Source organism: Stigmatopora argus, chromosome 19, assembly GCF_051989625.1.
Source record: "Stigmatopora argus isolate UIUO_Sarg chromosome 19, RoL_Sarg_1.0, whole genome shotgun sequence".
Classification (NCBI taxonomy): Eukaryota; Metazoa; Chordata; class Actinopteri; order Syngnathiformes; family Syngnathidae; genus Stigmatopora; species Stigmatopora argus.
Window position 1 is genome coordinate 3460549 of NC_135405.1, and position 12151 is coordinate 3472699.

Here is a 12151-nt window from a genome sequence, read left to right on the forward strand (position 1 = left end):
GGCTTTCTTGGACTGACAAGGTGGAGGTGAAGAGGATAAACACTACACTTTCAAGCAATAGATACTTCGAACGGGGACTTTTATATTGACAACAGAGCCTCCTGGTGGCTCATCATATAGGCACCTATACTGCCTTCTATGAACATTCGTACAGCCATACCTCTACTTACAAAATCAATTGGTTCAAGACTTTTCGTAACGTGAAAATTTCGTAAGTGGAGGTGTACTTTATATGTAAATTCTCTAATTCGTTCCAGGGTCGTCACAAAACTCCCAACTAAACCCTTTAAATTGGTCAAAGTGTCCCAACTTTGTATGAAAGATGTGAGGAAACAAAAATGAGAAAATTACTTATTTTTTAATTAATTATTAATGTCTTAAAATAAATAAATCATGAAAATGTGACCTGCACCACTGAAATATCTTCCTCTGCGGTCATTATAGATGTTATACCCGTGTTTGTCCGCCAGATGGCGGCAATAGCCCGTTCTACCAAGGCAGAAAGCCATCTACTTCGTAGTACATTTTAGACTTTTACGTATGCCTTATGTGTGTGTGTAAAAATATGTGCCACATTGCATTTGTAGTTTTTAGTCGCTTAATAAGGGGAATGCATTTATTTTTGGGGGGATTTCGTAACTTGGATCTTTTTCGTATCTCGAGTCACTGATTCGCATATAATAAATTTCGTAACCTGAAACTTTCGTACCGAGAGGCATTCGTAAGTAGAGGTATGACTGTATATTCTTCTAAATCACAGGTATGAAACCGATTCCACAAAAGGCCAAGTGGATGCAGGTTTTCCTTCCAACTGAAACAGCATAGAGTTTGACCAATGGTTTTTACTGAAACAAGCAGCACCTGCCTGCAATCAACTAATTACATTTGAAAGAGAACAAATTGGTGCCAAGGTGTCATCTTCATTGGTTAGTAGGAAAACCTGCACCCACATGGCTCTTTGTGGAATCGGTGTGACACCTGTGTTCTAAATACAAGAACTATTTTTGAAAGTAAGTGATGAGAACATTGGCGCAAGTTGAGGACAAGTGATTGCTAAATTGCTACGTTATGGGCACATACTCTTTTGGTCAGAGTTTTATAGTTTTTTGTTTCAGGTGTTTAGGTCTTAAAATATCAACTGCCTTCACAGCTTTATGCACTAATGCATAATGATAATTTTAAAAAGATAAAACAATGCAATGTTCTGCTGCGTACTCAGAGAAACACTCTGAAACATGTTATCTTCTCTTTCAGAATTGTATTTTGGCTCGGATGATTCAAACAAGTTCAAGTGTGTTGACAGAGGAAACATATTAGATGCAATAATGCTAGCAAGTGCCAGGAGTGTGACTGACAGTTGGCTCGGGCACACCTACAAAATCGTAGGCCTTATTTCATGCATTCATTATTATTATTATTAATATAATTATAAATTATTCAAATAATATTCTTAAGGTTGTTAACAACTTTGCTTTTACACATAGGTGGTTATCTGTAAATTTGCATATTTGCTAAATAGAGAGTGTGCGGATCAGCTTGGTATAGTGATTCTGCATATTTTCAACCTCAGCCTCAGTCTGCAGAAGGTCCCCACCTTGTGGAAAACTTCCTGCGTGGTCCCAGTTCCTAAGACTGCGTACCCCAGGGAGCCAAACTACTTCAGGCCGGTAGCATTAACCTCTCACCTGATCAAGACATTGGAGAGAATCATCCTCAATCACCTCAGCCCCCTGATGAATGCAGAGCTGGACCCTCTGCAGTTCGCCTATCGTCCAGGCATTGGTGTGGAAGATGCTACCACCTACCTGATGCACAGGTCTCTTTCACACCTGGAGAACGCGGGAAGCACGCTGAGAATGATGTTTTTTGACCTCTCCAGTGCCTTCAACACCATTCAGCCGGTTCTACTGAGAGGGAAACTGGAAGAGGCTGGAGTAAGGAACCACCTAGCCGCATGGATCATCGACTTCCTCACTGACAGACCACAATATGTGAGACTCCAGGACTGTACGTCTGATGTGGTAGCTTGCAGCACGGGGGCCCCACAAGGCACAGTGCTCTCTCCACTCCTCTTCTCCCTCTACACATCGGACTTTAAACATAATACAGACACCTGCCACCTCCAGAAGTTCTCTGACGACACCGCTATTGTTGGACGAGTGACGGACGGGAACGACCTGGAGTACAGGGGAGTCATCACAGCCTTTGTTGACTGGTGTAGGCAAAACCACCTCTACATCAACACCAGTAAGACAAAGGAAATGGTCGTCGATTTTCGGAGGAATCCTCAACAGACCACTCAGGTGAACATCCAGGGTACAGACATTGAAATCGTGGAGAATTTTAAGTACCTGGGTGTTCACCTCAACAACAAACTAGACTGGTCCACAAACACAGATGCCCTGTACAAGAGGGGCCAGAGCCGCCTCTACCTACTGAGGAGTCTACGGTCCTTTGGAGTGTGCAGGACACTGCTGAGGACTTTCTACGACACTGTGGTGGCCTCTGCAGTGTTTTATGCAGTGCTTTGTTGGGGATCCGGGAGCACGGAGAGGGACAGGAACAGGCTGAATAAGCTGGTCAGGAGGGCCAGCTCTGTTCTGGGCTGTCCTTTGGACTCTGTGGAGGAAGTGGGAGAGCGGAGGATGCTGACCAGGATGATGTCCATCATGGACAGCACCTCCCACCCCCTGCATGAGTCTGTGGAGTCCCTCCGAAGCTCCTTTAGCAATAGACTGCGGCACCCTCATTGCAGGAAGGAGCGCTTCCGCAGATCCTTCCTCCCATCAGCTGTCAGGCTCTTTAACAAAAAAATGGCTTTGTGTTAAGACCTACCGTATGCATGCATGTACATTTATGTGTATGTATGTATGTATATATGTCCTAAGCAACACGCTTATTTGATTATATATTTATTCATGTATTTATTTCTTGACCTACTTATTACCTATCTATTACCTATCTATTTATGTCTAAAATGCCTTTCCTATTCCTGCATCCTCACCCTCTTGCCACTGGAACAACGAAATTTCCCGAATACGGGATGAATAAAGTTATCCAATCCAATCCAATCCAATCCAATCCAAATATTTTGTTTCATGTAGGATTTAAGATTCAGGATTTTGACTAAACATTTTGATTCAAGTGTTCAACTTAAGATTTAGATCTAACATTTAGAGCAGGGGTCGAGAACCTTTTTGATATAGAGAGCCATAAACAATTCCTATTTTCAAATTTTATTACTTGAGACATACTCTGAATTTAAGAGTAAAAATGTGAAAATTAGATGTGATTTTTCTTTTTTGGGTCATTTTACCACTTTTAAAGTACAGTTCTTTTGACAACACTGTTACTTAGTTGCTAATCAATGAAAATATGCATGCAGAAAAGTTTAATGAAAAGAAAAAGATGATTGAAGTTCGAGGTAGTGTCAGCGCCATAGTGCCGACGTGACGCTCCTATTGGTGCATTCAGGACTCAGCTCTGTCACCAGCGGTTTAAATACATATTTTACCTCACAGGTTAGCGAAGAGCCACATGCACCCATCAGAAGAGCCAAATATGACTCCCGAGCCATAGGTTCCCTACCCCTGATTTAGAGAATATAAACTAAATATTTAGTTCTGGATTTAAATATTCAAGTGTAACACTTAGAAAAAATATAGAAGTTGCTTAATATTGTTGTAAATGTGCAAAGTAAAAACAATATTTTAAACACCGTGCGGGACATAAAGTAACAAAATATTGCCGTTCTTTTCACCATGTGCAGCTTTACAAATGGCTATACAACTCTAGCCAGTGTAAAAAAATATTCTATTATTCCCCCAGTTTTTATTTTGTACAACAAAAGGCAGTTTACAAAACAACTTAACAGAAAATCTTTCAAGCTGATGACCATTTCCACACTTTTAAAAAAATGTTAATTCTGTTGAAATTGAACGTTGACAGAAAATTAGATAAGTCTGTCTTAGGCCGAAGAGAGTTTGACAAAATGAGTCTACACCTCTGACAATAATACTGCTTGGGTTGGGCATCAGGTGGGTTCCTGGTGATGGAGGCAGTAAAATGTTGAGATGAGGGGCAGGTAAAGAAAACTGCATTGTATACCAGATGTAAATACTTATGTGTCCAGTTTTTCTATCTAAACCTCAACTCTCCATTTTGGCCACTTTGGAAAGTTCTCCTTCCTGTTCCCCACCAATAACTACTTCACCCTTCCGTTTCCGAAGACCCTTCATCTTCCGTGTTTGAAGCTTGGACAGATCCTGCTTCTGCATATGCACTTGGCCAAACTTGGTGCCAAATACATCATGGGAAACATTCTTCTTTTTTGTGGGCTGTCAGGAAAAACAAAGAAATACATTAAATTGAAACAAAGTTTCTTGCAAAAAATATATACTGACATGAAATAATCTATCAACAACTGTTTTTTTTAATGAATCACGCAAAAAACTTTATCATTCATTTTGCTAAAATATAATTTATCGTCGATTAATAGGTAGCAGAATGTTAAAAATGAAGTCTTATTTGCAATGATTTTTTTAGCCAAATTGTCCTCTAATCTTTCAATGGCCCATAAATCCTCTCCCTTAAACATTTAATTAGTAGCTAAATAGATTTTTACACCTTTAGGGCGCACTTAAGTCTAAAATTTTCTCTAAAATGGTCGATTTGCCCAATCGGTCGGTGCGTTTTGTCTGTGCACTAAACTCAATTTTTGTATGGCCATCACCGCTTGAGCGACTGGTTTTATTTCTTGCCGGCACGCTACTTATTGCGATCAACCCAGCGGACGTTCACCCTAAAAATAGCCTCCCCGCGCATTCCAAGCATTACGGTAATCCATTCAAAACATTTCAGGGGAGTGGCAAGACATTTGACTTCCGTGTGCTTGCAGCGCTTTTAACCCTCTAAAACTCAATACTTTAAGAAACAGCATATCAGAGCTATAAAGAGGAAATGCCTGGCATGAATGACAACACAATGTGGGTGTGAACGCTTGGAAAATGGACTGAAGCCATGGATCGAACACAATTTAACAGCTTTGCTAACAGCTTTGCTAACGGATTGCTAACGGATTGCTAACGGATGGCCAACATTGTAGTTCGGGCAGGCAGCGTCGCGCGAGTTACATGAACATTTGGAATGAATTGTTGATGCCGAAATAACAGCGAGGAGAATCAAAGGCTTGGGATTGATGCATGTCATGTCGCGAGTTACAATGGATTGTGGATGACTGGGCTCAAGTGTCGGCCAGAACTGTTTGAGCTTTCACCAAAGCTGGAATCAAGTTCCCGGAATACACAACTGTGACTGACAGTGGAGACTAGCATGTTAAATGCCGAACTCGTTATGCAAGAGTGTACCTTTGACCTCAATAAAGCATTATCGAACTTAGTTTTGATCGTGCTGTCTTTTAAAAAAAACACGCTAGTGCCAAGCCTAACATACGCTATCAGCTAGCATAACATACGCTAGCGGCTAGCATAACATAGGTACACTAGCCTAGTGTCATGCTAGCGCCTTATCAGACGAGGCGACCAATGTATTGACAAAAAACAGAAAATATACCCGCTAATGAGACTGCGCCCTATCACACGGTTAGTTTTATAGATGTGAAAATACGGCACCTTTAGAGCCTTTGGCTGCTTGTGAGATAATTTGTACAAGTCGTCTGAAGCAATGTGTGTTCTTCTTAACACAAAATCAAATGATGGCCCAATCTCTTCCAGTTCAATGCGTGGCGTCCTGCAGCCCGACTTCTTCAACAAAGACCTGCAATCAAAATCAGTATTACTTAAATAGTACATAAATAGTCAGGCCAGTTCAAGCCATCAATTTTGAAAACTATTTTCATTTTTATCTATTTATACAGCAATAGCTCTACTGACAAAATAGATTCGTTCCAGAAGTGGTTTCTTAACTTAGATTTTACATAAGGAGACGCATCTTACCTTTACTCTAAATTCTCATTGGTTACAAGGACCTCAATATACTACTACAACTAAACCATTTAAAAAATGATAGAAGTTTACCAAAGATACAAAAAGGATAAGACCACTTCATTTGTAAAAAGGTACATAAACGAGCCATTCAGGACAGTTTCACCTGTAACTACGCATGAATATTTTGCCATCCACAGCAGTAAAGTGCAGAACATGCTCTAAGCCTGCCAATCGAATGGCAGACACAGAAGGACCCCTGAAGAAGTCTGGAAAAGGAAAGATAACAGTTCAAGTACAACACAAATGCATTGTATTTCCCGAAAAAATTACAAGTAATTTAGTGTGCCATGTGAACGTACCAAGAAGCAGACTTTTCAGACGTTTATACTCGTTGTCCATATCGAAAGCTTCACCGGCAAACACAAGCATTGGTTTAGTGCCTTCAGGGCATTTACTTGTCTAGAAACAGAATGGAAAAGTGATAAAATCACACAAAAAACTACGCTTCTCTAGTGCACGCCCACAGATAACCCAATTAGGCATGCACACACAGTTTTCAGGAACTAACCTATTAGAAATTAAGTACTTGCAATAATGTAATATACAGGCGTATAATACCTTAATCTCACTCAGGGAGGCATATTTCTCAATTCCCAGTTCAAACATATCCAGCACGTGGAAGTCAAATAGACGACCTGTAAATAAAGCAGAGAAGGCCAACATTTTTAATCCACAGCCATTCTAAATGACAAGTAATTTATTAGTCTGCATTATTATAATGTTAACACGTGTGCTTTGTTACCCATATTTCTGGCAACTTTAACTCCATATGGATTCCTGAAAGCTATTATTTTCCTTTGATACATTCTACCAACCGACCTCACGGTGAGAGGCGCCAAACAGGTGTGGGCATACTTATTGCCTCCCAGCTCGGTGCCTGTATGTTAGGGTTCACGCCAGTAGACGAGAGGATAGCATCCCTCCGGCTTCGGGTGGGGGGCGACGGGACCTGACTGTTGTCTGTGCGTATGCACCAAATGGCAGTTCAGAGTACCCATCGTTTTTGGAGTCCTTGAAAGGGGTGCTGGAGTGCTCTCCTTCAGGGGACTTCCTCGTTCTGCCGGGGGACTTCAATGCTCACGTGGGCAATAACAGTGAGACCTGGAGGGATGGGATTGGGTGGAACGGGCCCCCCTCGTGGGAACCTGAACGGTGTTGTATTATTGGATTTCTGCACTCGGCGTGGATTGACAATAATGTACACCACGTTCCAGGACACCCTAGGCCACAGTTCGATGCTCGACTTTGTAGTCGTGTCATCAGACCTACGGCCGCATATCATGGACACTCAATTCAATGACAATGGGATCAACCGATCACCACCAGGTGGTGATTTTGCTCCGATGGTGGGGGTGGATGCCCGTGGAGCCCAGGAGACCCAAACCTTTCGTGAGTGTCTGCTGGAACACCTGGCGGAATCCCGTCAGAAGGATTGCCGTGTATTGACAATAATGAACACCATGTTCAAGCATAAGGGTGTCCATATGTGCACTTGGCACCAGGATACAGTAGGCCACAGTTTGATTATGGACTTTGTGGTCGTGTCATCGGACTTGCGGGCGCATGTCTTGGACACTCGGCTAAAGAGAGGGGCGGAGCTGTCAACCAATCACCAACTGGAGATAGTTGGCTCCGGTCGTCGGGGAGGATGCGGGTGCAGCCTGTGAGACCCAAACGTTTAGTGAGTGTCTGCTGGGAACGCCTGGCTGAGTCTCCTGTCAGAAGGAGTTTCTATTCCCACCTCTGACAGAGCTTTTCTCATGTTCAGGAAGCGGGGGACATTGGGTCCGAGTGGACCATGTTCCACGCCTCTATTTCTGAGGCGGCAGACCGGAGCTGCAGCCGCAAGGTGGTCGGTACCTGTTGTGACGGCAACCCCAGAACTCGCTGGTGAACATCAGTAAGGGATGCCGTCAGGCTGAAGAAGGAGTCCTATTAGGCCTTTTTGAACCATGGGACTCTGGAGGCAGCTGACGGGTACCGGGTGGCCAAGCGACCAGCAGCAGTATGGGATAATACTTTTGATTCAATTTGTGACAATGGGAAATATTAAACAAGCTGCAAGGTTTTGCTCCATGCACAACAAACTCTCAAAGAGTGTGTTTACTCATTGTCCTTAAACTGAGACATAGAATTAAAAGCATTCAAAAACTGTACCAAATATGAGGTTGTTTGGTCGCTTCTTGTTGTGGGAACCAAACAAAAACAGAGAACAGTCTGTTTTCTTGGAGAAGAATTCCTAAAAATTATATTTAAAAAATCATTAAAAAATTAGAAATTTGAACAGATTACACTGCATAACATTTATTGAAAAATTAGTTCTTGTGTCATAGTTTTGCTCACCAATGATGTAGAGTCCTCAAAGGGTCTTGTTATGTTCTTCCTGAAAATGACAAATATTAATATTTAAGGTTAACTAGAGTACAAACATCTAGCAGAGATCGACTATTTACACTTTTCTGTTTCAATTTAGCACATTTAAACTTTTGCCAGCCCCGCCTCCTTAAATGGCCATTAACCAATAATGTCCTATAGACCACAATTAAGTGTGCATTATTTGACAAACTCATAACCCATTGTCTAATGAATTGGTTTGGCGGTTTTGAGATCGCCAAGTACCACAATACTTTACGAAAGAAGATAAAAAAAAGATCAACAAGCCGAGGAGGTCCAAAATGGTATGTCAATCAGACACAAGGTACCCCAGGAGTATATCAGTATGAATGTGATTCATTTCCTAAGACAGAAAAACTCGATTCCAATGTATCAAATAGTTACTCCCACTCCCTTGTTTATAAATAGATGTTAAAGCTGTTTACATAATGAAATACACACACATACACACACAAGTTCATCCAACTTTATTTTTTATTTTTTTGTAAATGGCCATATGTGAGGTAAATTTACACTTTCTTTTTGTGAGGCTGAAAATAGTCTGCTTACCACTGAAGATGATTTCCTCAGTTGATTATTTTATTTATTTCATATTGAAACAGCAACTTTTGGTTTGAAAGTAAATTCATAAAAAAATAATGATAATTGTACTTGTGTCCTTGTAGGTATTTTTGTATAGACACGAAAACATATAGTATGGTATGTAGTAATTATAGGTGTCAACTACAAGGTTTTTCTAAACTATTATGTGACTGATTTTCCAGTGGGAACCCACAATAAGAACTATAATGGACCAAGAAAAAATATGTCATTACATGGTAATATAGTTTCATTTGTCTGTAAAAAAAATCTGACCCATTAAATAATTATGACTGAATTAAAAACAAATCTTACATTGCTCTGATGTAAATGTTGAAAAAGGATACTCACTTTTTGTAAAGAACAGCATTGGGCTTTTTCAGGGAATACTAAAAGGGGGGAAAAATATTACAAGACAAATAAATAATTTGACACATTTCAGTGAGCTGCCCAGGCATAAAATTGGAAAGATACAATATTTAAAATGTAATCAATGTTGCTATAAAGAATTATATTTCAAATAACAATTAAACATGAAAAGTGTGTTCAGTTTACACACAAGAAAAAAAGTGTATGAAAATGATATTCCTTATTCTTGTTTGTTTATTAATACAATCACACATTGTCTTTTCTGACCATTCATTTAACAGAAAAGGGTCAGCCAATCAGAGGCAGGTATATTTTGAAAAGATAGACCACCCGAAAACAATAGTTTTAATTTAGGAAAAAAAACATCTAGTTTAAAAAAAAAAGAAGTAAATATTTATACTTAAAACTGTAAATTGTGGATTCTCTGTGGGTATTTGTTAATCCAATAAGAAAATCTGCAACATTTATATTTTTAGATCAGTTCTTAAGTCTTGATGGAATATTGTTTTTAAACTTCAGTTTTATATATATATATCAATTTTTATTTCATTTTAATTGATAAGAGGATTTTATAGAACGTTCAATGAGGAAACTTCAATAACTTTGATTCATTCATCTTCTGTACTGCACATCGTCGTAGGGATTGCAGGGGTTATTGTAGGCCTATCTCAGCTAACTTCGGGCGGAAGGCAGACTACACCCTAGACTCCCGTTAGTCAGTACGAATGGCGGAGCTTGTTCGCTAATACGAGAGGAGTACTACTTCCCGGGCAAGTTGGCAAGTGGTCGTGCGTTATCCTATTGTGAGGACATTTGTGTCCATCATTTTCGGAATATTTTGAAGGGAAAACAAAAGCAAACAACCCTCGATAGGTTGCATCTGAAAGTCAGGGCAAATAGAGCCAACCCGGGAGAAGAAAGGTATGAAAATTTAAAACACATTTAGAATTGAGTTAAAGTTAGATTAAATTTAATTTTGAGTGTCTGCATCGTAATCCAAGTTCATTTAAATTTGTCTATGTTATGTTACGAGCGCGTTGCCGTGCAAAAAGTCCAACCCCTCTAACTGTGCGTCTCGCTCTCCCCCCTGCAAAATCCGTCGAATTTTAGTACTATTAAACACATTAGTATATTAGTATCTATTTTGTTTATGTTATGTTACGAGCGTGTTGCCATGCAAAAAGTCTCTGTCTCTGGCGAATTAGAACAAATAAAAATGTTTCTCCAATCCAATATTCTGTTTTTGGTGTTTTTTCAGAGGGTTGGAATGAATTAATTTGTTTTTAGTTCATTTCTATGGGAAACATTCATTTGAGCTATGAGTAAATCGACATACGAGCTCAGTCCCGGAATGCATTAAGCTCATATCTCGAGGTACCACTGTACTCAGACCCGCCTGTACGACACCAACAACCATTGTCCCTAAAATCATTCTTCCCTATTCTGTTGCCAGCTTGAACAGCGAACAGTTGTGCCTAAAAAGTAGCCATTGCGTATACTTACTATGTCCTTGAGAGCCTGGCTGACAATTTCATTGGCATTCCCGCCTTTCATGATCATGGTGCTCTTTCCGCTCTCTGCCAGTTTAGGTGCTCGGCTCTCCAGGAAGCGCTTAGCACGCTTAGTTTTTGGTTTTCTGAAGACAAAACCATAATTTAGAATTAATATATCAAAGAGTGAAACAGGAAGCTTACATATTTAACAAAGCCAAGACCTAACTCGTTGTCATTAACGCTGATGAATGGACAAGAGTTGCTTTAGAAATTAAGTTTTTATACATTGACAACTGAGTAACTTCTGCACATTCCAATTGTTCTAAGAGATTTAAAATATGAATTTATTGGTTGCCATTGATGGCAAGCTGTCAAATCCATATTGATTAGCATGCCTTGAAGCGATATTAAATCGCCTTCAATGATACTAAAACATGAAGATTCAATGCCAGTATTCCCAGTTGAAATTAATTTGATATATGTCACTGGCTATAGTAGTAAATGAGTTAAAATTAAGATCAGTTTACCTTCGATTGAGATCTGTATAAGACTAACATTGGTGGGTCATATTTTAAAGTAAGAATGTATATGAAAAAGATGATATTAGTCATTAAGTCACATATAATGTGCAGACTTAGTCTCGATGTTATTGGTTAAAGCAAACGAAATGATCACTATCATTAAGTATTTTCTTGATTTTTACTGATGGTACGTCAGTGTGTGGTTTAATTTTCAGATATTTGAACGTGATTTGCTGATTGTGACTTTTATAGGCTTAAAATATTGATAAACATACCATTTGACCGCGTAACACCAATCAACAAATCTCTTGTCATAAATATACTAGTAGAAGTTTAAAGTTTACGTTACGTTCTCAATGAAACACGCACCGCTAGATTATACATAAAATTACGATTTCACACGTGAATAGCATCAACAAAACTTACATTACACCGTCGGATTGTGTCATTTTGGAGCCTTTATTCGCCCTGTTCCTCACGTTGCCGAATATCCACGAGCTGTAGAACAACCGGAAGGTAACGCCAGGTGACTCGTGTAGACAACGTGGTTGTAAAATGGTGCTTCAGGCGCAGTATTGACCTCTAGAGGTAAGTATGAGACATTACACGTTCCGAATACAGACGCTCCCCTACTTACGAACGAGTTAGGTTCCTAGCGATTGTTCATAAATTCATACCTGTCAACTTATACGTTTTTCCCGTATTTTATACGTTTTTTGATCATTTCAAATTGTGTACGCCGTATAACAACTTTTGTACGGGATTTTTTTTAAGTACGTTTTTTGGAAAA

General features: G+C 39.7%; 1 protein-coding gene across 1 annotated transcript; it reads right to left on the minus strand.

Moving 5' to 3' along the window:
* Window positions 1-3811: 3811 nt before the first annotated feature.
* Window positions 3812-11942, minus strand: rpf2 (ribosome production factor 2 homolog). The gene is made up of 10 exons (XM_077587735.1): window positions 11788-11942; window positions 10851-10983; window positions 9330-9367; window positions 8349-8388; window positions 8163-8244; window positions 6564-6640; window positions 6305-6404; window positions 6109-6211; window positions 5631-5775; window positions 3812-4337 (listed from the first exon to the last, which is right to left on the minus strand). The coding sequence occupies exons 1-10, from the start codon at window positions 11808-11810 to the stop codon at window positions 4149-4151; spliced, it is 930 nt and encodes a 309-aa protein (XP_077443861.1). The 5' UTR covers window positions 11811-11942; the 3' UTR covers window positions 3812-4148.
* Window positions 11943-12151: the final 209 nt, after the last annotated feature.

Excerpts from the sequence above, each read along its gene's own strand:
- rpf2 (XM_077587735.1), bottom strand. The coding sequence starts at position 11,810 with ATGACACAATCCGACGGTGTAAT. Across the intron at positions 6,212-6,304 it reads TCTGAAAAGTCTGCTTCTTG|ACTTCTTCAGGGGTCCTTCT; the intron begins GTACGTTCACAT and ends TTCCTTTTCCAG. Across the intron at positions 5,776-6,108 it reads ATATTCATGCGTAGTTACAG|GTCTTTGTTGAAGAAGTCGG; the intron begins GTGAAACTGTCC and ends TTTTGATTGCAG.